General features: G+C 42.4%; 1 protein-coding gene across 1 annotated transcript in view; it reads left to right on the top strand.

Annotated features, from left to right (window-relative positions):
* AK5 (adenylate kinase 5) overlaps positions 1-27272 on the top strand; it is a 139279-nt gene that overhangs the window by 42097 nt on the left and 69910 nt on the right. Inside the window, exon 7 of the mRNA XM_075002733.1 lies at positions 26791-26893. Within this exon, the coding sequence (XP_074858834.1) occupies positions 26791-26893 (103 nt within the window). The remainder of the gene's footprint in view (positions 1-26790; positions 26894-27272) is intronic.

Consider the following 27272-nt stretch of genomic DNA (forward strand, 5'->3'; position numbering starts at 1 on the left):
TCCTTTTTTCACTTAATTCACTCCACCAATCAAAAGCCCTTAGTACTGTGATGGTGTGTACTACCTTTTAAAGGATGACCCAAATCTGCAACCAAAACTACCAACATATAATCTACAAGCCTCATTCATGCATGTGCACACATGCATACTCGAAACTGCACAGCTGGTAAATGGAGGGTAATCTCTGACCCAGCTTCCTGTTTTGGAGCCTAACCTTTGTATAGTCCAAACCAGAGCTCTGAGGTGGCAGCCTTTAAACTTTGTTCAAGTGCCACTTTTTAAGGGACTTCATCACAGGGCAACATGTTTATAATACTTGGACTTTAAATACAGCTCCTTAGAGCTGCACACTGGGAGTGCTGCCTGCCTGCTCCACCCATGCACCCCACAACTTGGTGGGACAAGCGCATGGCAGCAGCAGTGGCAGCAGCTCCAGTGAGTTGCCAGCGTGGAATTGGGGGTTGGGAGAGAGTGGGGAGTGCCTAGCTGTGAGAAAGTGGGAAGGGGAGGATATTCATTTAGAGCAGGGAGGGCTGGGAGTGCCTGGTTGTGGAGGAGGGGGAGGGCATTCATTTAAAGCAGGAGGGCTGGGGGTGCTTGGCTCTGGGGAAGGGCATTGAGCCACATGAGATATTTAATTTTTATATATCTGTATTCCAGATAAACAAGCTAGCATCTGAAATAAAATCTCCTCCCACAGGAGAGCAGAAGTTCCTAGTCTATAATTAAAACTAACTTGGCAGATTAGGAGATATGGCCCAAGTTGACAAAAGTAAAATCGCTAGAGGTTGTTCATGCTCACTCCCTCTGTCCACAGAGTACGTCCACGCTGGGGGCACCATCATTGGCAGCATGAGCAATGCACTGTGGGTATGTATCCCATAGTGTTGTGGGAAGGCACATCCTGGGATTCCCTCCAAGTTCTCCCACAGCCTCCTCAGCTACTGGGAACAGCATCATAAGAAGCTCTCTGGAGCTTCTCTATGCTCAGGAATGTTGAAGCAGTACAGCAGCCTGGCTGTCTTTGTGTTCCTAGTGCAAGGTAGAACAGGAGCACTCCAATGAGTTAATCTTTGCTGCCCAAATGGAGCAGCTCACTCAGCTCAGAATATCAATATTGTGGGACAGATATAGCATCTATCTTGAATTTAAAATCTCAAATCTAGGCTAGTGTGGCAGCACCATGTCCTAAATTCAAATTTGTTAACCTCCAGAAGTGTCCCGTATGTATCCCACAAAGCCATGCAGCGACCCTCCAAGTATGGACTGTTCATCCTGCACTGCTGTCAGGTGTGCAGAATGAAGGTCAAAGTAAGCCTGTGAAGTTTGGATTGAATGTGAATGAAAATTTGAATGGGAATTTAGCAACCCAGCCCTGCAAATAAACAGTACAAGTTGGAGAGACAAGCACCATTGACCTTTGGAATTGAAGGATTAATTGGGTGACAGCTGCTGTGGTTACCAAAATGATCTGTGCTATTATTTGGAGCATTTGTGAATCCATGCTTGTGCTAGAATGCTGCAGCAGGAAGTGGTACGATCCCCAGTTCTTTTTTTGTATGGTTACGGATGCAGTGAATTATGGGATAGTGATTGGAATTCTGGGATTCCAACATGAAACATCCACAAGCAACTAGGGCTAAGGCACTGTGGGATAGGTACCCACAATGCAGTGCTCATGCTGTTGAACTTGCATGAGGCAATGGGGATGCAGAGATTCGACATGGACAAAAGGTAGGTCGAATTTCAAGAAGTTTTGTGAACACTATTTGTATTCATGATTTTGAGATTAAGTGTTCTATTTCAATGTCAAATTTCTTCTAGCGTAGACACAACCTTAGAGAGGCTGTACATAACCCAGTCAAGTAACTGGCGTCAGTGAAGCATCCTGTTAATTAAAACATTAAAAAGAGGGCATGCATCTGCATTCATAAACAGATTGGAGAGGACAGCATGCTATGGCATACAATGCTGATTTTGCTAACATAGCTCCATTATCTTGCATTTTTAAGAACTCACGATTTCCACACAAAACAACAAATGACATTCAGGTAATCTACAGGCACAGAGGACCCACCAAAAGCAGCAGAAGCTGAAGTGAGCTTGTTGTGCACAAATTTAGAAGTTAATACTTACCAGCAAGGGAATTGGCTTATATAGTTGTCTCACCTAATTAGCATCAAACAAGCCTAATGGCCGTCAAGAGTCTTAGGAAAACTCTCATGGAATCAGGTGCATAAGATTCTCTTTCTTGGATGGGAAGAGGTGGATTTCGGTCATGTTTGACTGTTTCTGTCTCACCCCTTTGCCCTTCTGAATGGCACAGCCTTCCAAATATTGCTCACTTGCACATTGCCTAGAATATTAGCTATCAAGTGGAAAAAAACATCCATTACAAGCCATTTCCAAAGTTCCAGTGCTGTCACATGGGATCCCAGCTTGAAAGTTCTTAGTTTTCCCAGCTTTTGGTTTCTTCCTGTAGCACTATGAATATATTTTATGAAACTCAAAGCATTTGAGTGCAGTATACAAATATAAAAAAACAATGTGTGGGTTGTTTAAAAAATGCCTAGCCTGTTGTGTATTTTTCTCAGTTTCTGAAAGGACTAACTGATGATTCAGAGAAGTGAGGAATATGTGAGGCATTCTACTGTAGAACTGAAATGGTATTTCTGCAATGCTTTGCTGTGGGTGTGCAAAAATATTATTCTCTACCACTCCATATTAATTTGTCAGTGTCAAAATTGGTTTCAGCCAGCGTTGATGGGTACTGGGAGTCTTTATCATGAGTGTATTGGGTCACATTATATGAACTTTTGACTCCATGGTAATAAGTCAAAAATTGTTTGATTACAGTATCTCCAACTGATGATTAATGTAGCTGAAACCTCAGTTGAGCCACAGCTACTTTTAAGTGCTCTGCAAAGCCCTCAATTGGCATGCTTCCAAGTCCTATTAATGTAGGAAACAACTACAGCTACTGTGGGTTGCAGTCTTTGGCATTCTCATTTTATGTCTTATCATACTGAGCATTGGTTATAAATTAAACACTGACTACAGGGAACTAGCATTCAGCAGTGCTCTGTATACTTCCATCCTCCAGTCATCCCAGGAATTTTTTCCCTGAAGATTCACATGACCCCCAGGCTGTCTTATTCCTGCTGTGTTTAAGTGAATGTTTAGTTTTCTGCTCTCCATCAAGATCTGTGTTTGCTCTCCATCTGCCACAGTGACTACTGTAGCTTTCATGAATACTCCAGTTCTTACTGCTGACCCTGATCATTTGGAGCAAAAACACCAGCCATCTGTAGTTCTGTGCACACCAGCCATCCCTTCATTTATGCAGTTCCTGATCTCTTGTGGCTGTTGCAGTTTTCTAGGGAAGGTCAAGAATCAAGTGGAAACTGAAGTCAATTTGTTTGAGAGGTGTTTTTTTTTAAGCTACAGACAGACAATCCAAAAGAGGTTAAGTTAATGGAGCTGGTTTAACATATGCTAAGCAAATCTGTCTCTTCAGCAGGTAAGACTTTATAGTGAAAAAAATCAAATGAACTTTTTGTACATTTGGGGTGATAAATGGAAGATTACTGTTAAGGATCAACTAAACACTGCTGAAATATTTGTAATGGGTATTTGGAAATACCTGCTATAGTTAAAAAGCAGTACAATTTCAATTAAAAGCTCCTATACTTAGAGACACTCATCACTAGAGCTGGCCATCAATCACATTTTCCATTGTAACAGAGAGGAAGCCGTGCTAGTCTATACACTATCAAAACAAAAAGCAGTCAAGTAGCACTTTAAAGACTAGCAAAATAGTTTATTAGGTGAGCTTTTGTGGGACAGACCCACTTCTTCAGACCATAGCCAGACCAGAACAGACTCCATATTTAAGACACAGTAAGCAAGGAGAACAAATCAGAAAAAGATAATCAAGGTGAGCAAATCAGAGAGTGGAGGGGTGAGGGGGAAGGTCAAGAATTAGATTGAGCCAAGTATGCAGATGAGCCCCTATAGTGACTCAGAAAGTTCCCATCCCGATTTAAACCATGTGTTAATGTGCCGAATTTGAATATAAAAGCCAGCTCGGCCGTTTTCCTTTCCAGAACGGTGCGATAATTCTTCTTACTGATTACTGAAGAAGTGGGTCTGTCCCACGAAAGCTCACCTAATAAACTATTTTGCTAGTCTTTAAAGTGCTACTTGACTGCTTTTTGTTTTGATTTTCCATTGTGAGATTCTACAGATTAGATTTTTCCAGCCCCATTCCAAAAACAAAATTTCAATGTTTTCAAAGTTCTGGGGAAAGACATTTTGGATCAACACACTTCATTCCAATTTTAACCTTTTTAAGCTTGAATTTTTAATGGGTAAAAAGTTTCAAAATGTAAACTTGAAATGTTCTGTTCCAAAAATACATATATACAAAAGTTAGAATGCTTTTTTTTTTAAAGCAAATTTAATCAAAATTGATATTTTGAAGAAAATGCCCAAACATTTTAAAAACATTTTACAAGCTTTCCAATGAGTTGTATTCACTTTTCAGATATTCATTTTAAAAATTAAATTTCATGCTTGCTCTCTTCAGAGACAAAACAGTGAACAAAATGTCTTAAGCTATTTATGAGAACAACAAAAGGGAGAGGGAATTTTTCTGGTTAAAAAAAATCAAGTTTCCTTTTTAAGACATCTACAACGAACATGGTATTGAACCTTGAAACTAAATTTCCTTGGGCGAAAAAAACATCTACTTGAAAATTGCACTTCGAGTGTACATAGTAGGCTTGTTATTAACCACTGAAGATACATAGTCTCAGAGGAGTAGCAGTGTTAGTCTGTAGCTTCACAAACACAAAAAACCTCAAGCAGTCCTGTAACACTTAAAGGCTAACAATTTTATTTATTAGGTAATGAGTTTCCTAGGTAAGACCTACTTCACTGAAGAATCTGAAGAAGTGGGTCTTACCCAGGAAACCTCATTACCTAATAAATAAAATTGTTAGCCTTCAAGGTGCTACAGGACTGCTTGTTTTCATTGAAGATGTATATTTGCTTAACTTACATTTTGTTAAGCTGAGTGGTTAAATTAAGCTGTTTTGGGATGTCTCGACTGTAGTTTTAAAGATAATTAAAAGCCATCATAAAGAAACTGACTTCAGTTTAAATCACTCTTACAGCCAGCTGAAAAAAAATGTGCTGTTGTAACCCACACTCTTGCTGGGTGTGGTTCAGTCTCATGGAGTGGTACTAAGCCCACTTACACAGCGTTCTCTACAGCTTTAGCAGAGAATCACCTGGTTTTAGCTTAAGCTGTAGGGCCTCATACAGTAAGCTCCAGAGGTGCCAGGTTTGAGTCTGCCTGTGGGCAGTTACACTATGTGTATACAGCAAGTTAAATGTGGTCCTTGCCCCCCAAAGCATATGGTCCAAGTGTCCGGTGCACACAGAGCATGCTTCCTTTCTACAGGAAGTCACATCAGCTACTTCCTAAAGCCCTCTGGGGAGCTCTCCATAGGGTTGGGACCAGGGGTGGGCAGCACCATACTAGGTCTCATGTACCCACATCTGAAGGAGTGTGTGTAAACACAGTTTCCCTGCTGTGTGTACACAAGGCATAACCTTATTATAAGCCTTGCAGGTACCTAGGTAGCCATGTTTAAAACACAATATGCCAGAACTAGTTGAGCAAACCCGTTCCCCACTTCAGTATAAACCAGTTTTAAGAATATGAGAAACAAAAATACTGAATTATATTTTTCGTGGAAGTTTGATAATGACTTTCAGAAACTAATGGAAGCTACCTAACGACAGCTCAATGTGGAGAGAAGTTATGCTGCATCCACCCCGAAATAACAGTGACTTAACCCAGCCTCAGTAACACTCCTTTTGTAAGCACTTAGCCACCAATGCTGCAGACTTCCTACTCCACCTACATCTTTTGATTTTAATTAAAACTTCACTTCCCTGGCATAGCTGCACTCAAAAAAAAATCTCTTTCTACTTGAACCTGCTTTAACTTGGTAAATAACAGTCAAATATACAGTAATAGTACACTCATCCCTCACTGTACAAGCACAAGCAGTTCCCAAATTTCTGCTCATAGGTGAAAACTTGTAAGAGCGACACTAAATTCCCATTAAAATACATGTAAAAGTATCCATTTTGTTCCAAGTGCTCATACCTTCACATAAATCAGTTGAGTTTAGGTATTTTTCTGATGTATTTGAATAGCTTGGCACCAGAAATAGGATGTAGTATATGTATGTAGAGCCAGGGATTCCCAACCTATGGGTCAGGACCCAAACATGGGTCCCATTAGATTTGTTATAGGTCACTAGCTGGGCAGTTCCCAGCTGCAAGTGGCTGTTAATGAAGCCATTTGCAGTTTCTTAACACTGCTGCCTCAGGCAGCTATCTATCAATAGAGACAGCTGCCATCTCTATCACTAGGGATAAAAATTACCTTATGCTTAGGTGCTGAAACCTTAACACTTCAGTCAATTGGTTTTTAATGACTGTTACCTGCTGGGAGCAGGAGGCTGGGGGAGCCACCCAGCCTACCAGCACCAGTAAAGAGGCTGCTGGAGTGGGAGTGGGGGCGGGGAAGAGGAGGAAGCAGCGTTTAAGGTTGAGACCATTTAGGGACGTGGGGGGGGGGTCTAATGCTGGGGGCAGTTTGGGGCTGGTGCAGGGAGATTAAAACCTGGCTGAGAGTGAGGTCTGCAGGGCAGGCAAAGTGGGGGACTAATACAGTAAACCTTCAAATTACCCCAGGGTTGTTCCTGCAACCCCTGTATAACTCAAAATTTTCCTGCAAGTGGAGGGGAGCCAGGAATCACCAGAGCTGGTCACTTTCCTGGCTCCCAGAGGGGCAGGAGCTGGGAACCAGGGGCAGGCTGGTTCCAGTCTCCCCATGGCTTGTGAGACATGGAAATTGATCAGCTCATGACTGGTCAGTTTCATGTTCCCACCAGTGCAGTGGAGGGAACCAGGCTAAGAGCCTTCTCCCTCTCTTCCCCCAGCCACAGTGCTGTCACACAGCTTCATGTCTGAGGGAAGGAAGGGAGAAGACTCCAGCCAAGGGGCTGCATCTCTCCCCCTCCTCCTAACCAAGGACCCCCAGCTGGCTTATATAAATGGGGAAGTTTGCTCATTTAGTGAAAAAGGTTGGTATGTATGTTGCTCATTTTAGCGAGTACTCTTAATTAAAGTACTTGTTAAACAAGGGATGAGTGTATTAGAGAACATAGTACCTTTGAGTGAGTCTCTTACTTTGTGGATTGATTATACAGTAAGGTGTCAGAGTATGTGACCTCAGAATACACAACCCCACTCTTACGCATCTGACCTCAATTCGTATAGTAAACCCTGTACTGTGATTTCCAGTTGCACTTAACTCACTCCCCCACAGCCCTAGCTCAACCCTCCTCAGCTTCACACAGCCCCAGCTCTGCTTCCCCCACTCTGCTCACCACCCATATGTAGCTCCTGCCCACCTCTGGCTCTAGCTCACCACCCCTCAGGTGCAGCTCCAGCTCAACCTCCCCAGCCGGCTCACCCCACACACCCATGCCTGGGTCTGGCTCACTCTCACCACCCCTTATGCACAGCTCCAGCTCACCCTCACCCATTTAAACCACGCACATGTGGCTCTGGTTCAAGCCACCTGCACTGCATGGCTCCAGTTCAGCACCCCTGCCAGCTCACTACCTGCCCCCCACAGCTCCAGTCCAACACCCTGCACCTGGCTCTGGTTCAAGCCCCCTGCTGGCTCACCACCCATGCACAACTCTGGTTCTGGCACACCCAGCAGCCCAGCTCACCACCTGCTCACAGCTCCAGCTCAACTCCACCCCTTACCGTCCCCAGGCTTCTACTCTGTGAGTCAAAGTTATTTTATTTTATTTTTTTTTAATTATTGTGATGAAGTTCCTAATTTCACACCTGGGCCCTGCACCTTTGGGTAGCAATAAGCAGAGTATCAGCTCTCCCTGTTTAGGCAACATGTCAACTCATTATCTAATTGCTCACCTCAGCAGCTCACCGTAGCTCTCAGACTAACCCCTTTACCTCAGGGGCAAACTCTCATCATTGGTATAGCAGGGGGAAAAAGGGAATGTAAAAAGATCTCCTGGTCTGTCACCTAAGACTTCTCTCAGGTAAGTCTCTCTCCCTTTAGTGGGGGGGTTCCTCCCTTAGATTTTGGGGGCTCCTTACCTCTGTGCCTTCAGGGTTCCCTCCCAATACCTGACAGCATCACTACAGTTCCTATTCTCTAGCAGTATATTCTCCATCTACGACTCCTAGCATATGCCACTTAACTGACTAAAGGTGTAGCTTTTAACCAGTATCAGGCAGCGCTTGGTTCAGGTGGTCCCAGTTTCAGATCTTCCTTAGTTCCATGTATCATAATCAAACAAACTGTCTCCACTAGTTCTAGATTGCCTCCAGTGTCTTAACTAACAACTGCCTCAACTGAGTTCTAAGACATTCTTAATTGACCCTAGATGTCTTAATTAATCTAGAGTAACTACCATTTGACTGCCATGGCAACAGGGTTTTGGTCAGCCTAGGGCTAATATATCTGTCTTTTATTAGTTTCTGGTGGCCTTCTGGCTTTTCCCCATCAGAGTATAAAACATAAAATATACACAACAGAGACTGGCATAGTTATGTGATACTGTACTGTTTTTCATATCTTCTTTCTGAACTGTAGTCTAATAATAGAAAATGAAGGACTTAAAAACATACTTATCTCCTGAATTTCCACTATTCTGTCTATGAGAGACTGTGAAAACTCAATGACTGACATCCCCTTCTTACCCTACTGGAATCCATTAGTAAAGTGGATTAGAAGCACGATTCTACTCTGAAACAGGTCTTTGCTGAATCTGAGCTATGGGACTGCCAGCACCTTGCTACCCACACCTATTGCATTGACACAGAACAATTGTGTTAACATGCTCATCTGCCTTTCTGCCATTGCAGCTGCTGGACTATGTGGACTTCCAGCAATGCCCATTGGTAATATTCATTTAGCTTATGAGAAAGTTGTGGCTAACGTGCTTACTTTTTGCTCCAGCTTCTAGCTGAAACCACCTGAGGTCCAACTTTTTACTTAAATCCTGTGCACCTCCATTCCTGAGCTCTGGTAGCACTCAGCCCCTTAGCCAAAGGGCTTGTGAAGCAGATGCTTAGTCACAAACAAGTTGTTGATAGAGTTCACCATTTGATGTGCATTAGTTAGTTTTGATGAGATATATTGGTCACGTGGTAAGTTGCTCTTCCCTGAGGCTGAACATAGGCTTCCAGGGCAAATATTTTAAATGTGTTGATTTAAGACATGTTCCATATGAGTATTCACCAAAAATTTACTCTTCATTCATTCATCAGACTATTCACAGGAAGCATATCTCCATCAGGACTGAACACAATTAAAGCTTACTTGTTCGAATTTTCAAATAAATAGTCAGATTCTTTTCCAGTATATGCCAGTCTTTAATGACAAGATATGAAAAGATCAGAAAAATGTATGCATCAAATCCAGTAACATATAATTCTTCAATGTTCTTAAAATACTAGTACATTTTCATTCTGAACATAAAGTAAAATAAATCTCCATGAATTCACCACTTTCCATTGTAGATTTAAATTTGTATTGCTCTTGCACAGAATGCATTCTCAAAACCTTTTCACTAGATCCTTAGGCTAAATATGAAAAAACCTCTCTGCATTTAAAGGGGTGACTGCATAAAAATATGAAATAACTGCTGGTAAAATTTGCAGATGGCAAAAATAACTGCAGTGGTAAATAATAACGGAAACAGTTAGTTAATGGGGTAAATTCCTTTGAACAACATGTATTCTTAAAAACAGTCAAATACAAGATCATAAATCAGAAAGATAGGCCACACTTATAGATACCTAATTTGACGTGAATTTTCCATGCAGTGTTATAGCTAAAAGGGTAAGCATAATTCTTGGATGTATACAGAAGGGAGTATCAAGTAGTAATACCTCTCTGTACAGCATTGTTGAGACTATTACTGTGATATTGTTTCCAGTTGACACATTGTTTCCAGTTCTGGTATCAACACTTCAAAACAGATGTTGAAAAACTGGAAAGGGTTCAAAATATAAAACAAAAAATTAAAATGATCCGAGATCTGGAAAACAAGCCTAACAGTGAGAGAGCAAAGAAGCTCAGTCTATTTAATTTATCCATGAAACTCTAAAAAGTGCCTTAATCATTATCTACAATGGCTGCATGGGGAGAGATTTCCGATAACAGATCATTTTTAAGCTAGCAGAAAAAGGCAAATTGAGATTTCATGGTTGAAAGCTGAAGCTAGACAAATTCAGACTAGAAGTAACATGGAACATTTTTACTAGTGAGAGTAATTAGCCATTGGGTCAGTTTATTTAGAGATGTGTGTTCTCTGCTGCTGTAAGGTCTCCTGTGTAATCCCATGCAGCTCAGCCAGATGGGGGCAGTCCTTTTCTAAAGGACCCTGCCAACTTCGAAATCCCCTTATTCCAATCACTACCAACCTTTTGAGTGAAAGTCAAAATCACATCAAGTACATCTGCCATTCCACATTTTCTGTTATTGTTTTTGCTGCTGTGTTGAGTAATGGGCATACTCTGTTCTTGGTCTTCCTCTTGTATTTGTGCAGTGTTTTGAATGTGAATATGAATTTGAATATTCAAATTTGGCACATTAACACATGGTTTAAACTGGGATGGGAACTTTGAGTCACTATAGGGGCTCATCTGCATACTTGGCTCAATCTAATTCTTGACCTCCCCGCCACCCCTCCACTCTCTGATTTGCTCACCTTGATTATCTTTTTCTGATTTGTCCTCCTTTCTTACTGTTTTTGGTTCTCTGTGCCTTAAATATTGAGTCTGTTCTGGTCTGGCTATGGTCTGAAGAAGTGGGTCTGTCCCACAAAAGCTCGCCTAATAAACTATTTTGCTAGTCTTTAAAGTGCTACTTGGCTGCTTTTTGTTTTTATATAATTTCATGATCACTTTTACTCAGGCTGCCTTCCACTTCAAATATCTACCAATTCCTCCATATTTCTCAAAATAAAATCTAGACAGCCTCTCCTAATAGCTGTCTCTACCTTCTGGAATAACGACATGTTTATCCAGCAATTATTGGAATGAATTATAATCTGTGCCCTGCTGTGTTATTTTTCCAACAGATATCTGTGTAACTGCCCCATCACCACCAAGTCCTGTGCTTTGTTAGTTGTTTAAACACCCTCATCCACCTCTTCTTCCTATTTAGGTAGTCTGTAGTAGACTCCTACCATGACATCACCTTTGTTTTTACCTCTTTTATCGTTACCAAGGGACTTTCCAAAAGTTTGTGTCCTATTTCCATCTCAACCTCAGTCCAAGCATGTGCATTTTTAATATAAAAGGCAACACCACATCCCCTTTTTCCTGTCTGTCCTTCCTGAGTAAACTTTACTGTTCTGTACCAATATTCCAGACATGTATTATCCCACAAAGTTTCTGTGATGCCAACTATGTCAGTGTTAGATTTATTTATTAACATTGAGTTCTTCTTGCATATTCCCCTTGCTTTTTACATTAGCATACAAACATCTAAAATACTGATTTGATTTCATCCCCCATTTCTGTCTTTTCTCCTTTATCCCTGGGATTATAGCCCGTGCTTCTCCCCACAATCTCTGCAATTGCTGACCTTTCTCCCATGTTTTTGATTTACCTCTGAGCTTTGGTCAACTGTCCCCATTCAACCTAATTTAAAACCCTCTTCGTTAGATTAGCCTTTCTGTGTCCAAATATGTTATTCCACGTATTCAATAGCTGGACCCCATCTCTGCATAGCAGTTTTCCTGGAACAGTATTCCATGGTCAAGGAAGCTGAAGCCCTTCTGGCAACGTCATATTCTCAGCCAGGCATTCACCATATTCTGGCCATGAGAATGGAAGCTAGAATATGGAAATCTTGCTGATGTGATCTTAACAGCAGGATCTTCTAATTAGAGAATATAATTAACATGACAAAAGTCTGCTTTTCCCTAATACGTTCCTCTTGTTTGCATTTCTATACAAACTTTTAAATATACTTTTCGTGTTGTTTCTCCATATGCCATACATTTGTTTCAGCACACTCATCTATAAAGTACAGCTATTGTTACAGTCTGTGCCTGCTTACCAGATGAGAAACTACAGCATTCATCATCCAGTTCTGTAATCCAATTAGACTTTCAGATGGATGGGAAGATTGCCATCTATCAATGAACTGGATTATAGCCTTTTCTGTTCATTCCCGTCAGTCAGAATAGATGTTCCAGAATAGATGAGATCATAATTTCAGCTGTTACAAGTACTTATTCAACTATATCTCTTTCCCTGATGTTCTATGTATTTCATTTCTGTATATCTCGTAGGTTCTCTGAGCAGAATTAAGTAGCCTTTGTCACACAGACTTGTTATGCCTTGCGCTGACCTGAAATCTCATGTTGTCAGACTCTTGTATTCTTCCACCACTACAGATTGAACCTCTCTTGTCTGGCACCCTTGGGATCTGACTGGTGCCAGACAAGAGAATTAGCCAGATCACAGAAGGTCCGTCTTTTCTAACACATTACCAACACTTCCACTGCTTACTGGGCTCTTAGAAGACATTTAGGGGTAAATTACAGGTAAACAGCAGCACAGAACTCTGAGAACCTGGACTGGTTGCTGTAAACAAACTTTATGGGACTGTGGGAAACTTGGCCACACCCATGATAAGTGGTCATCTGGCTAACTAAAATCATGCCAGATTATGGATGTTGCTGGACGAGAGAGCGTTGAACTTCATTCAACATTATATGCTTTTGTTTGAAGCTGCAGAGGCAGTGGAAATATGACATCACTGAATTCGTTAAGAGACGGAGGAATCACAGTATAAGTGCTATAAAAGTTCACTCCCAAACTTTCCTGAGTGATTGAGGGAAAGTTATGCAAGTGGAGCACTGTTCAGTACCTGAGCAGTTTTGTATATTTACAACATCTACAGATAATATTGTTTTTTCCCACATGTGCACCGTTAAGAATGCAATTTAAACATTTTGGTTTAATTCATTTGGTCTTGGATTTTAAAAAAGTCATCACAAAAGCTAATTCTTTGTTTCAGACAGGTTTGGCTGTGTCTGCATATGAGAAAGAATTACGATTGACCATGAACACTGACATAGTCCTTCTTCTTCACCTTCTAAGACCTCACATAATCATTCCTGTTCTCCCTAAAATGAGACCCATCTCTCACTCACCTCACCTTTTGCTTACAGAACACTATATCTCTCAATCTAAAGTCCTGCATTCTAGTGGTGGAATATTCAGAAGACTGCATAAGTGATGGATTTTCTGGGTTCTGTATGCCTGGGACAGCGATGCCTTCTGAATTGCCTAATTTTTCTGGTTAGCCTACCAAACAAATGTGTTTGGTTTACAAAAGTGATTAAAATATTTTTTACAGAAACTTGTTTCCCAGTGTGAGAGACAGAACCATTAAAGCTGAAGGGCACATTGCTCTTTCATCTTCTATGTGCTTTGTAGCATGCCTTCACTTTTGAAATTAGAACTTTTATTTCTCCTTCTAATGCTGGGACAGAAAAACCTTATCAGAAATAGAGTATTTAATATGTTAGCTTTTGTCTATGTCAGTATTTGAATGGATCTCTGTAATCAGATTACATTCCCCCACCTGCTGGCATTCATCCTGGCTCCTAGTCTGCGAATCTTCCACATGGCAATTCTATGACAATTTTCCCTCAATTAAAAGATGAGAAAACAATCCCCGAAGTAGGATGTCCTGCATTCAAAAGTTTGTTATGATTGCTGGACCACTCTAGTAGAAGATAATACAAGAAATGAAAACCACAACTAAAACCCCCATAAAAGCCAAGTATATATTTTGGACAGACCAGGTGGATAAAGCAATATATTTTATTGGGCCACCATCTGCTAGTGTGAGAGACAATCTTTTGAGCTACATAGAGCTAAAATCAAGGCCTGACCCAAGGAAAACACATCTGAATTTACAAATGGTAAACATTAATGAATTATGATTTTTTGTCTTATACTGTTCTGCTCTGATAATGCATCTTTCTACTTAAAGGACAAATCTGAAATGTATTTTTAGCAATGGCTTTGTGGGTTATTATAGTTATTTTCTCTGAATGTCTTCCTGATTAAACAAGCTCAGATTACAAGTGGGAAAAAAAATTGTCATTACAATTCCTGAAAACCAAAAATCTTAGCTGTAGTCTACATCTAGAATGCAGGCATACATAGTTACATCCTTGAGCACCATGGCTGTGCCAGCGTAGAGGCAGCTAAGGTTGATAGTAAAGTGCTTTCAGCACCTGGGGAAGTGGACTGCCTGCAGCAACCCAGAAACTCCCTTCTGTTGCTTCAGGGAATAAGTTTGTTATCATGCTACAGCATCATAATTTTGCTGCAGTAGGGCAGATAAGTGTTTGGGAGTATGTTGGGTACTTTCTTTTTCATGTATCATCATCCATCATAAGGACTGCAGAAATCAGATTTTGTCCTCAGCCACATCTATACAACCTAATTCAATGGGAATCACACAGATGTGGATGGTTAATATTCAGCATGCTCTGTTGAGAGCAAACAAAAAGGAACAGCTGCCATCTCTGTGAGTTGTCTATCCCCCCACCCACCACCCCTAGGGATAAAAGGAACAAAAAGCAATTAAAATTATTTAGTTATGTAGTCTTTGATCTGGGAGTTAGTGCCAAGTGCACACACAAAAGTACCCTGGTGGAACCCCAGCAAAAGTCAGTAGTGCCCTGTGCAGGCTTGTGAGTGCTTTCACTCATGGCTTATTGTAGGGTCACCAGAGGTAATCAAGTGTGCCACAGACACTCTCCTGGAACCCCTACATGAGCTACTGTGCCTGTGCTGGAGAGAGGGAGAGGTTCCACAGGACATGCGTGACGCTAACATCATAACAATGTATAAGAGCAAAGGAGACAGAAGCGACTGCAACAATTACCATGGAGTCTCCCTCCTAAGCATCACTGGTAAACTGTTCGCTCGCGTCATCCTTGGCAGACTCCAGAAGATTGCTGAGAGGGTGTATCCTGAATCACAGTGCGGATTCCGCGCAGAGAGCTCTGCCGTCGACATGGTCTTCTCTCTGAGGCAGCTGCAGGAGAAATGCAGGGAGCAGAGGAAGCCACTCTATATTGCCTTCATCGACCTCACCAAGGCCTTCGACTTGATCAGCAGGGATGGACTGTTCAAACTGCTGCACAAGATAGGTTGTCCGCCACGGTCACTCAAGATGATCCAGTCTTTCCACAAAGACATGAGAGGAACCGTCCACTACGATGGCACATTATCGGATGCTTTCAGCATCAGGAGCGGCGTCAAACAAGGATGCGTCCTTGCTCCTACATTGTTCGGGATCTTCTTCACACTCCTCCTTAAACACGCCTTTGGATCTTCAACAGAGGGCATCTTTTTGCACACAAGATCTCATGGGAAACTGTTCAATCTTGCAAGGCTGAAAGCTAAATCTAAGGTGCGGGAAGTCCTCATCAAAGATATGCTGTTTGCAGATGACGCTGCTGTCATGTCACACACAGAAGACCAGCTTCAGAAGCTGCTGGATCGGTTCTCCAAAGCATGCCAGGACTTCGGGCTCTCCATCAGCCTAAAGAAGACAAATGTACTTGCTCAGGACGTTGCTGATTCTCCATCAATCAGCATTGACAACTATTCGTTAGAGGTCGTCCACAAGTTTGTTTACCTTGGGTCCACCATCACTGACACCCTGTCCTTGGAGACTGAGCTAAATAGGAGGATCGGTAAAGCAGCCACAACTCTGTCCAGACTCAGCAAGAGAGTGTGGAATAACAACAAGCTGTACACTCACACCAAAATGCAAGTCTACAGAGCCTGCATCCTCAGCACCCTCCTTTACGGCAGCAAGATTTGGACCCTGTACGCCCGCCAGGAAGAGAGGCTGAACGTCTTCCACTTGCGCTGCCTCAGGCGCATCCTTGGAATATTGCGGAAGGACAGAGTGTCCAACACTACCATCCTTAAGCAAGCTGGAATCCTAACTATGCACACCCTCCTCAGGCAGCGGCGGCTCCGCTGGCTTGGCCACGTCCACAGGATGAATGATGGAAGGATCCCAAAAGACATCCTGTATGGCGAGCTAGCCTCTGGCAAAAGACCTCCCAGACGCCCCCAGCTGCGCTACAAAGATGTTTGCAAGAGAGACCTCAGGGAAGTAGACATCAAGCCAGACAGCTGGGAGGAGCTGGCAGACGATCACAGCAGATGGAGGCAGGAACTATACAAGGGCCTTCAGAAGGGTGAGTTGAGAATCAGACAGCTAGCAAAGGAGAAGCGAGCCCACAGAAAGCACAGCAAGGACCTGCCAGACACCCATTACATATGCAACAGATGCAGCAAGGACTGTCACTCTTGTGTGGGTCTTCACAGTCACAGCTGACGCTGCAACTGAGGATGCCAAATGGAACTACGAAGGGCACGTTCCATAGTCTACATAGACTGAAGGATGCTACTACCACTGCCAAAATTAAGCACATGTGATTTTGAACTAATTTCTCACTGATTTTTTGAGTAAGAAAGTGCCATTTTTATATAAAAATTATTCAAAGTAGAACCTCACCTTAGTGCTCCACATTTCAGCAAGTTTATTGTTTTATGGTTTCTTGTAGAGGTTTCTGTAACTTTTGGTTTTTACAGGTAGGGTTGTTAACCCTAAGCCAACCCCTTTTAACCTCGGGGAGAGATGATCCAAATTTTCCCAGTCTCTCCAGTATGGTAGGGCAAACTGAAAGGAATCTGCCCTGCAGACGACCCTTCTCTCACCCAGGACAACCACCCAGTTTGGTATGTGGAACATTCACACCATGTATCAAGCGGGGAAGTCAGCGCAGATATCAGCAGAAATGAAACAGTACAAGCTTGCAGTTTTGACCACGTGTGAAACAAGATGAACACAAATCAGGGCAGTTACACCTGCGACCAAGTGAAACCCTCATCTACTCAGGACATGAAGAAGAGGGCACAGCACACACAGAAGGTGTGGGGTTGATGATATCAAGAGAGGCATCTGTTTTAACTGAGTGGACAGCAGTATCATCACAGCCAGATTCTATATCAAAGTGTGAAAGGTACTGATTGTGCAATGTCTGCATAAACCAATGAAGCAGTTGAGGAATGTAAAACAGACTTCTATGAGAAACTACAAAGTGTTGTGAACCAGAAAGCAAAGAAGGGTATCTTGATTTTGACAGGTGACTTCAGTGGGAAAATGGGAAGCATAAATACAGGTAGAGAACAGACACAGGAAAGGAAGGCCTAGGCGACATGAATGAAAATGGAGAGCACTTCAGTGACCTTTGTTGCTCCAACAGATGGGTTGACAGGTGTATTGTTTTTCCACACAAAAGGATCCATTTCACTGGACCACCAGTCAGAAAACCAGATTGATTACATCTGTATTAGCACTTCTTTCAGAAGATTGATGCAAGATGTCCACGCTAGAAAGGGAGCAGATGTAGGTTCAGACCACCATTTTGTCATGATAAAACTCAAGTTCAAGCTCAAGAGAGACACCACAAAAGCTACCAAGCTGGGATTGAGATTCAACATGGAACAGCTGAAGGATATAGAGACCAGAGCCAGTTTCCAAGAAGATTTGTCGAATAGATACGCACTTCTGAAAAACTTCATCCCAAAAATTAGGGTGACCATATCTCCCATGGTCACATACAGGACGGAGGAGCCCTCCCCTCCCTTTCTGAAGCCTCAGGGAAGCGGCTGAGATAGAAGAGACTGGGCATCCCCCCCCCGCTACTTTCCCAAGGCTCGGGGAAGCGGCAGAGCCAGAACAGCCTGGGCATTCCCCCACCTTCCCCAAGCCTCAGGGAAGTGGCTGGGACAGAGCCGCCCGGGCACTCCCACCGTCCTTCCCCGAGCCTCAGGGAATCAGCTGGGATGGAAAAGTCACAGCCTTCTGCCCACCCTTTCCCTCGAGCCTCGGGGAAGCAGCAGGGATGGAGCAGTCCAAGCACTCCCCCACCCCAATCCCCTGAGCCTTGGGGATTGGGAACATAACTAACTTGCCAGCTCCCTCTCTTTCAGAGAGCGCGTGCTGACGTACAGTACATGCTGTCCAGCAGCAGCTGCGCCTGCACAGCAAATACGGGCCAATTAGTCCATTTTATAAAATAAGTCGGGACGGATGGTCGCCCTAGAAATGATGGTACCATAAAACAAATTTGGGAACGCACCAAAACATCCTGGAAAGAGACCTGAGATAACACATTGGGAAAGAGAAAAAGGTGTCGCAGAAGGAACTCTGAGAATAGTGAAGGAATGAAAGGACAGAAGAGCAGCAGTCAGCAACAACAAAACAAAAGCAGCCAAGGTGTAAGCTCAGAAACTGTATTCAGAAGTCAAAGTTAAGTTAAAAGGCTATAAAACAGGTCAAGAAGAACTTTGTGGAAAACCTTGTACAACAAGCAGAACAAGCTGCAGGATGGAGAAACTTGAAAGATCTGCATGGCATCATAAGGAAGCTTCATGTGTCACAGCGTGCTGTGGATCAGCCAGTGCAGGATAAGGAGGGGCATGTTTTAAAAAACCCAAGTAAGCAGTTCAGTAGATAGTAGGAACGTTTTGAAGAGCTACTGAACCACCCTGCCCACATGGAACCTCTGAAGTTACCACCTGCAAATATACCTCTGCAAATTAACAGGAACAGACCTACAAAAGAAGAAATCAGAAAAGCCATTGCCCATCTGAAAAGCAGAAAAGCACCTGGTCCAGACAACATCACGACAGAAGCAATCAAGCCAGGTAGTGAGACATCAGTCAACATGATGTATATCTGTTTGGGAAAATTTGTGACATTAGGATGATCCCACAAGACCGGAAACATGGTACCTTATCAAGCTTCCAAAGAAAGGCAACCTGAAGGAATGCAAGAACTGCAGAGCTATCATGTTACTTTCTATTCCAGGAAAAGTGTTCCATAGGATTCTCTTGGAGAGAACGAAGACAGAAATTGACAAACAGGTCAGGGAAGAACAGGCTGGCTTCCAAAGTGAGACATCTTGTACTGCTCAAATAGCAACTCTCAGAGTGATCATAGATCAATTGTCTGAGTGGAATTCCCCTTGTGCATACCTTCATAGACTTCAGAAAAAGCTGTCAACAATGTTGATAGAGATACTTTTTGGAAACTGGTGCAACATCGCGACATCCCATCCAAAGTTATTAACTGGATCCATTCACTGTATGAACCCTCAACATGCCAAGTTGTACACAATGGTGTCATAACAGAATCCTTCAGCTTACTCTCAGGAGTGTGACAAGGGTGCCTACTGTCAACTTTCCTGGTCTTGATCACAATGGATAGGATTATGAGCAGGACAGCAGATGGCCATCAACAGGGCATCAGTAGACACTTTTCAAACAGCTAGAGGACATTATTTTGCTACTGATGTCACCCTCGTTTCACACTGACATGAAAGCATAGAAGAAAAACTGCCTCAGTGACTGAACTGAGCGTAAGCAAGGGAAAGATCAAGAGAATGAGGATCAACCAGTCCAACACCACCATCATCACACTGGAGCCGTGTCTACACGTGCACACTACTTCGAAGTAGCGGCACTAACTTTGAAATAGCGCCCGTCACGGCTACACGTGTTGGGCGCTATTTCGATGTTAACATCGACGTTAGGCGGTGAGACGTCGAAGCCGCTAACCCCATGAGGGGATGGGAATAGCGCCCCACTTCGAAGTTGAACGTCGAAGTAGGGCACGTGTAAACGATCTGCGTCCCGCAACATTGAAATAGCAGGGTCCGCCATAATGGCCATCAGCTGAGGGGTTGAGACACTCTCTCTCCAGCCCCTGCGGGGCTCTATGGTCACCGTGTGCAGCAGCCCTTAGCCCAGGGCTTCTGGCTGCTGCTGCTGCAGCTGGGGATCCATGCTGCATGCACAGGGTCTGCAACCAGTTGTCAGCTCTGTGGATCTTGTGTTGTTTAGTGCAACTGTGTCTGGGAGGGGCCCTTTAAGGGAGCGGCTTGCTGTTGAGTCCGCCCTGTGACCCTGTCTGCAGCTGTGCCTGGCACCCTTATTTCGATGTGTGCTACTTTGGCGTGTAGACGTTCCCTTGCAGCACCTATTTCGATGTGGTGCTGCGCAACGTCGATGTTGAACGTCGACGTTGCCAGCCCTGGAGGACGTGTAGACGTTATTCATCGAAATAAGCTACTTCGATGTAGGCTTCACGTGTAGACGTAGCTTGGGAGGGGTTGACCTGGAAGATGTGGAGCACTTCATCTACTTGGGGAATATTATGGGCAGATGGAAGAACAGACAAGGATATCAGTATCAGAATAGGGAAAGCAACAGCTGCATTCAAGACTCTTGGTCCCATATGGAGATCGCAAATGTCTGCAAAGGTGAAACTGTGGGTCTTCAACACAAATGTGAAGAGGGTGCTCTTGTATGAATGTGAGAGGTAGTGTATTAAAAAGTCTTCAAGTCACAAGCTACAGACATTCATAAACAGATGGCTGAGTAGTCACAGAGCAATACATCCTTTGCATCAAATGGCAAGACTTGCTCACAAATGAGGAACTTTGGAACAGAGCAGGACAAGAACCAATTGACCTTAAAATCAAGAGAAGAAAGTGGGGATGGGTAGGCCACACCTCAGAAAACCACCATCCAGCTTAGTCTGTCAAGCTCTCAAATGGAACCCGCAAAGAAAATGCAAAAGAGGAAGACTTCAGACAATGTGGAAAGGATTACTGAGATTGAAGAACAAAAACTGGGGTACTCCTGAGGTCAATTAGAAGGGCTGTCCTAAGACAGAGTGAAGTTGAGGAGATTTGTAGATAACCTGTGTTCCACCCAGAGTGCAGGGGTTTGAGTCAAGTAAATCATTGCTTAAGGATTAAATAGGTCTTAAATAAAAAATGCATGATTTGACTATGGATATTGTGTATCCACCAAAGAAGGCTGGGGGAAAATTTAGCAACACAAGAGACTTGATTTTTAAGATATCATGTTTGGGCTCTGAAATTCTCTTTCTTAAAGCCAGAATGGGATTGTGCACATAGTACATGCCTTTGTTTTTGCAGTGATTAGCAATTCTGTTTTCAATAAGTAGACATATCCAGCAGATTCAGAGATGAAATCTCAATATTTAATCATAAGGGTTTTGTTATTGTTTAAAACTGAATAGGGTCAGTTGAACACTTTTATGTTCTACTCAAATATCTGGCAGTTATCAAAGAATTGCAATTTAAAAATGCATAATAATTCACTGAAGTACAAAACTAGCATCTTTGTTTTTCTCAGAAATACTCCCTCCATAGAATCTACCTTCCTTCCCACTTCTCAGTGTATTACAAGTTCCGTAATATAAGGGAGAAACTGAATTAAGGGTCAACTAATTGATTTTCTTTGGTTTGCAGTAAAAGGACTTCACTGCATAATTTAGATTTTCGAAGTGTGAAAACATCTGCTGTTCCCTGAGAGAATGCAGCAGTGTTTTAAATTCTGAGAAATGTTTAGAATGTTTCAAAAAAGTCTAGCAATTTTTCATGGCAAACTAGATTTCTGATAATGGAATACAGAGCCTTTCATCAGGCCAAACATGACATGGTCCAGGTTGGTAGCAATAAGACATTAGCACTAACTGACAGCAATTCACTGATTTATGTGCCATAAATATTTATTTTTGAATTATAGCATGTGCTGGCCCTTATCTCCCATAACATGTACAAAGTCTAACAAAATACACCAGTTTTGCTATGAAACAGAAGAAGTATATTCCCCTGCCCAAAAAAGTCCACCATTCTGCCTCCAAACAAGGCCTGAGCCAAGGGATTCGTTTTACAAAGGTCAGTACACTCATCCACTGCTAGGTTATTAAATGCCAAAGTCAAGGACTCTCCATGGACAGTGCATTGCCACTACTACACAGACTGTTAAACTTAGGACTAAAACCATATATGCAGCAGGAGCATCATGGTATACAGGGAAAGATTCAATCTCTCCATTAGTCAAGATCCAAACACATCTCTCCTTAAATTAAAATGAATTTGAATTGCACCAAAAAGTCAGTAGGAGGCTAGTGCAACCTCTGAATAAGTGATGGAATACAGTCCTTATGAATGATTCAGTCTACAAATGACGGGCAGTCATATTAGGCCCCAGAAGTAGCTTTTGGGTGATGTTCTGCATCAGTCCCATGTAAAGTACAGAAGTCAAAGGTGTGTGTTGCTGGGTACAGTCAGTGGGGCCGACAGTCACCATGGGTCCCTGGGCAGGGAGTGGGGAGGCTGGCTGTGCACCCCTGGAAGGAGCAGGGCCGGGGCCGTCAGCCCTCAGGACTGCAGTGCTGCCTTCCACCCCATCCCCACCCCTGTAGAGAGCAGAGCACACTGCTCCTGCACTGATAGAAAAGTTGCCGGAAGCCCCAGACCCCTGAGAATCACCAACCCCAAGGCAACTGCCCCCTTTGTCCCTCCCCCACCAATCAGCAGTCCTGGGTACAGTCCTCTTACAAAAATATTGTGAAGTCTGTATGGTCTAGTGGGCTGAGGATGGAGCTGGAAGCCAAGAACTCATGATTTGATTCTGTCTTTGATACTGACGCAAAGTGCCTCAGGTTTCCTAGCTCTAAAATGGGGATAATTTAATTAACTACTGTCGCCTCAAAGTTGTGACACGTAAGCTGTCTACACGTGGGGTATGATTTCTGGGCTTAAGCAGACATACTTCTGATAGCTCTTGTCAAGATAGTGTGTCAAAAGTAGGTGAGATGGTGTGGGCAGCTGTGAATGGCAGTATAAGCCACACCCTCTAAGGGCAAATCTACTTGGGCCAAGCGAGTGTGCACTTGGGACAGATAGCATACGTCACCCCTCAGCCCTGTTCATGCTCCCCAGCTATGCCAAAATTTTAAACACTCTAGCTCAGGGGGAGCTAGTGTGAGAACATCTGTTTGAGTTAGGTATTGCAACCGCAGCTCAAAGTGCAGAGACAGCATTAGTTAGCATTTGTAAACCCTATGAGAATAGAATGCCGTAGGTAAGTGATAAAAATTATTAAATGATCAAATACCTACACAGCTACAGAGGGAAAATTTCACTCTTTGCCACCAATCCCATCTGGAATTCCAGGAGCAGTTGGGCATTAGAGTACTCCTTACTGTTATGGCCCCCTGGCTTTATCAAAGTTGGCTTATAAATATAAATATGCATAATTAAGAGGTGCTTTGGACATAATACGTCATGTAAAGGTATCAAATTTTAAACGTTACAGTCTGATGGATCTGTATATCCTATTTTGGTGCATGTACCTTTTTTCTATGTGAAGATAGAAATAAGAAAATTATGTTTATAGTTTTAAAAAGTGCAAATGAGAGCCATTACTCCTGCACTCGATCCCTAGAGACTGGGTGAGTAACTTACCAAATGTAAACAGTCTTGTTTGTCTTGTAAGTCGAGAAAGTGGTTGAGGCTAGAAAGGCATGACCATGCCACCTGGTACTGAAAACCATTTTGAGCCAGTGTTTCCATGGGAAGGAGAGTTATAGAACAAAAGTTTCCCGCCTTATGGAAAAGTCTATTTAAGTAATGGGAAGCTATCCTCTTGTGTTTTCAGTCAGCCTTGGAATCTGCCTGGCACACCCTAAATAAAAATAAAGGCCATGAAAGGCTATTGACTTAAATCAGAGCAAAAGAACAGCTCTGGTTTGAAGATTTTACCTGATGTGAGAACATCTATTTAGGGTAAGAATCTATATGTTAAAGCTTTCTAGTCAAGCTAAAACTAGCTAGGTGTTTTCTTTCCATTTCAAAGGTTTTGCACAGAAAGAGACTTCTTTATTTGGAGTTTTGATCCCTTTTGGGAGTTGGTTTCCTGGGTGCTGTGCCATAGAACTGTATCCTCCCAGAGAAGTTGGTCAGTGTCTGCATTGCTCTGCAGTGGGGGAGGCAGTAACCCTAAATCTGTGCATTGGCTGAGGAGAGACCACAGGACCTAGCTTAGCAGGACAAGGTGGTGGGTAGCTCCAGTGAGCAAGAAGGTAGTGTCAGTGGCAAGATCAGCACAATTGGCAACAATCCCAAGGAGTCTTCCGTGATTGCACCCAGTCACACCTACATAAGGAAGATTTTGGAGAAACCTTCCTATCTAGCCCTCCTTGGCTTGACAGGATTAATAAAGGATTATAATTTTAGATCACATTAGCTAGCCCAGTCTAACACCTTAAATCCTAGTCAAGACAGGGTTAGAAGAAAAGTTATCATTGTTTGGAGGGAGAAACTAAAAAGAATAGAACAGAGGGATCCTGGGCACGTGGAAGACACCTTGGAGATAAGCTCTTAGCTAGATGGCCTTGCAGGGTTTGATTTATTGGCACCTGGTTCTTGAAGATTTAGCTGTCTTCTTCCAGCATCCGCTCTTTTTCTCTGCTCCCAGAATCTCATTTGTTAGATTTACCTTTTTCCCTCTGGCATGTCATAGTTGCTCCCCATTTTCAGGACTATTTTCCCATGTTTCCAAAGCAGAAATTCTGTCTCTGGTGATATCTATTATGATGAATAACCATCAGAGATCCTTTCTGTGGATTTCTTTTTGCCTGAGTCCATTATTAGGTGGTGAAAGGAAATTTACACAAACAAAACACAAAACTATTTGTATAGCGTAAGTCCTGTACAAGTTGTCATGAATGATCACACGGACCAATATGGGATGGTATGTATTTTGTAAAGGGCTTTAACAGCTTTCTGTACAAATCCTTGGATCTCATTTTTCATTCTTAATCAATATCCATGGTAAATATTGGGAGAATAACTAAACTTCCACCAATGCCAGCTTTCTGGGGCCCAGCTCCAAGCAGTCTTTAGGCTGGGCTGTAAACAGAGTTTGCACCCTGATCAGGTTTCTCTCATACAGTAGTAAATTACAGTGCAGGTTGAACCTCTCTAATAGGGAACTTTCTCACCCAGCAAACTTTGTAATCCAGTATGATTTGAGTTAGCTGGACAACCACATATCATGGGTGTGGCCAAGTTTCCCATGGTCCCGTAAAGTTTGTTTGCAGCCATCAGTCCTGGCTCTCAGTATTCTGTGCTGTTATTTAGCAATAATTTACTCCTAAATGTCTTCTAAGCGCCCAGTAAACAGTGGAAGTGTTAGTGATATGCTAGAAAATATTGACCCTCCATGGTCCAGCAAATTCTCTCATCCAGCACTGAGGGTGCTGGACAAGAGAGGTTTGATCTGTACTAGAGCAAGGGGGTAGAAATAGGATTAATTCCAACCAAAACAAGGGAGACATTGGCTATAGCACTGGAACAGGCCATTAACAGAGTTTCAGATTTGACAAGAAAGCACAGCAAAGTCCATGAACTCACATTGATAGGTGTACTTCTGTTTGCTGCTTAGGCTCATTCTCCATCACAAAACATTAGTCTGAAGATGAAAAATGACCCCAAATGTGGAAAATTGTTCCAGGAACCCAGTTTATGATTAAAATTGCTCCAAGCCTTATAGTCAAGAAAGGAGTTCAAGATGTATATAAACACTCAGAACAAAATCAGTTCATCATCTGGAACCTGATTTTTTGTTATTTTCTTTTTTTGAGCCATGTGTAAGGAAAGCTGAAAGCTTGCTTGGTTTAACAGAAACTTAAAATGATTTGTGTTGTATAGTGAGTGAGAGAGGGATTTAACCCTTCACTTGAGGAGAAAGGACCGTTCACCCTTCACTTGAGGAAAAAGGACCTTTTCTTCATGTTAACTGTTCATAGAAATACACTGAAGGCAACCAGCAGGCAACATTCAAATAATTAAAAGAGAAACACCTTCAACCAGGTATTCACAGTTTATTAAGTAGGACCAGTAAATTTAAAAACTATTTGAGTGGTACAGTCATAAATATCAGAAACAAAGAAAATTTAAAAATAGTAGACTAGCATAGAGAGCTCATGATACCAAAAGAGATGCGAGGATACAGGAAAACAGGAGTTAAATTTTGGACAAAGAATTTTATAAATGAGAGAAGGGACAAAGTGAAACTCAAGAAGCTACCATACAGTTTTAAGGAGACTTTCGTCTCCTGTGATTTTGTTAGCTCATGTTGACTGAGGTAGTACAGATACCAAATAGCAATACATAGAGGAAATATTTGCTTCCTGCATCTTTTACAGGTAAGTTCTCAAAAGTATAATTTTTTTCAGCAACTCACTAAAGTTCTGAAAGAACAACACACACATTAAAAGTTTAGTTTAATACACAATTCAGTTTAAGTTTAAGACACAATTTTGACTACACATTAAATTTACTTTGTTACAACTTCCCTCTAAATGTCAGGTGATAGGAGCTGTTGATCTGATCTACAATTCCAGTCTATATGTAGGTGCTTTGGATGGCAGAAAAAATGTGCTGTGTATTACTAATGTTGTTTTCTGAGGTTCTGCTTTGGAAATATCAGTCTTTTAAAGCAACTCAACTTCTCTTTAACCGCAGCCGATGAACAATGGACAACTTGGCAAAGCAATGAATCATAATTAAGCGCTTGAGTGAAATCCCAAGGAAGGAAAATGAAAGATTCCCATTGGCTTTAATGGTTTAGGATTGGTCAGCAGGTAACAGCATTCATCTAAATAATTCATCCTGTTCAGGAGGGTTTGATTGCTTTTTCCCTTTCCAACAGTTCGATGCAGACAGGGATGAGGAGGAAGTTTTCTATGACATAAGCATGGCAGTCGACAATAAGCTGTTTCCTTCCAAAGAGGCCGTGGCAGGTAACTTACTGTGTAAGTGAAATAAATTGTTTACTCTCAACATCAAATGTAGCAGAGATGTCTATTTTTCATACCCAACAAATGTTGACAAAAAACACAGGCAAGGGCTTGAAATCTCTCCCCAATTCCCTCCAAGTCGCTAAAGCTCCGAGGCAGAGAAATTGACTGAATATCTTTTATTGGACCAATTTCTGTTACCATGAGAGAAGCTTTTGAGCCACACCGAACTCCTCTTCAGGTCTGAGAAGGAAGTTGTGTGGTTCATTGTTTAATGGGGTAAATATTTGGAGAACTTGCATAATGGCAATTAGCATAGCTTGGACAGAAGATCTCTGTGGCAGACCACAGAAAAGCACAAAGTAGGCACAACAACCACAGAACAGGTTAGGTC

The sequence above is a fragment of the Carettochelys insculpta genome, chromosome 9 (genome assembly GCF_033958435.1).
Source record: "Carettochelys insculpta isolate YL-2023 chromosome 9, ASM3395843v1, whole genome shotgun sequence".
Lineage (NCBI taxonomy): Eukaryota > Metazoa > Chordata > Testudines > Carettochelyidae > Carettochelys > Carettochelys insculpta.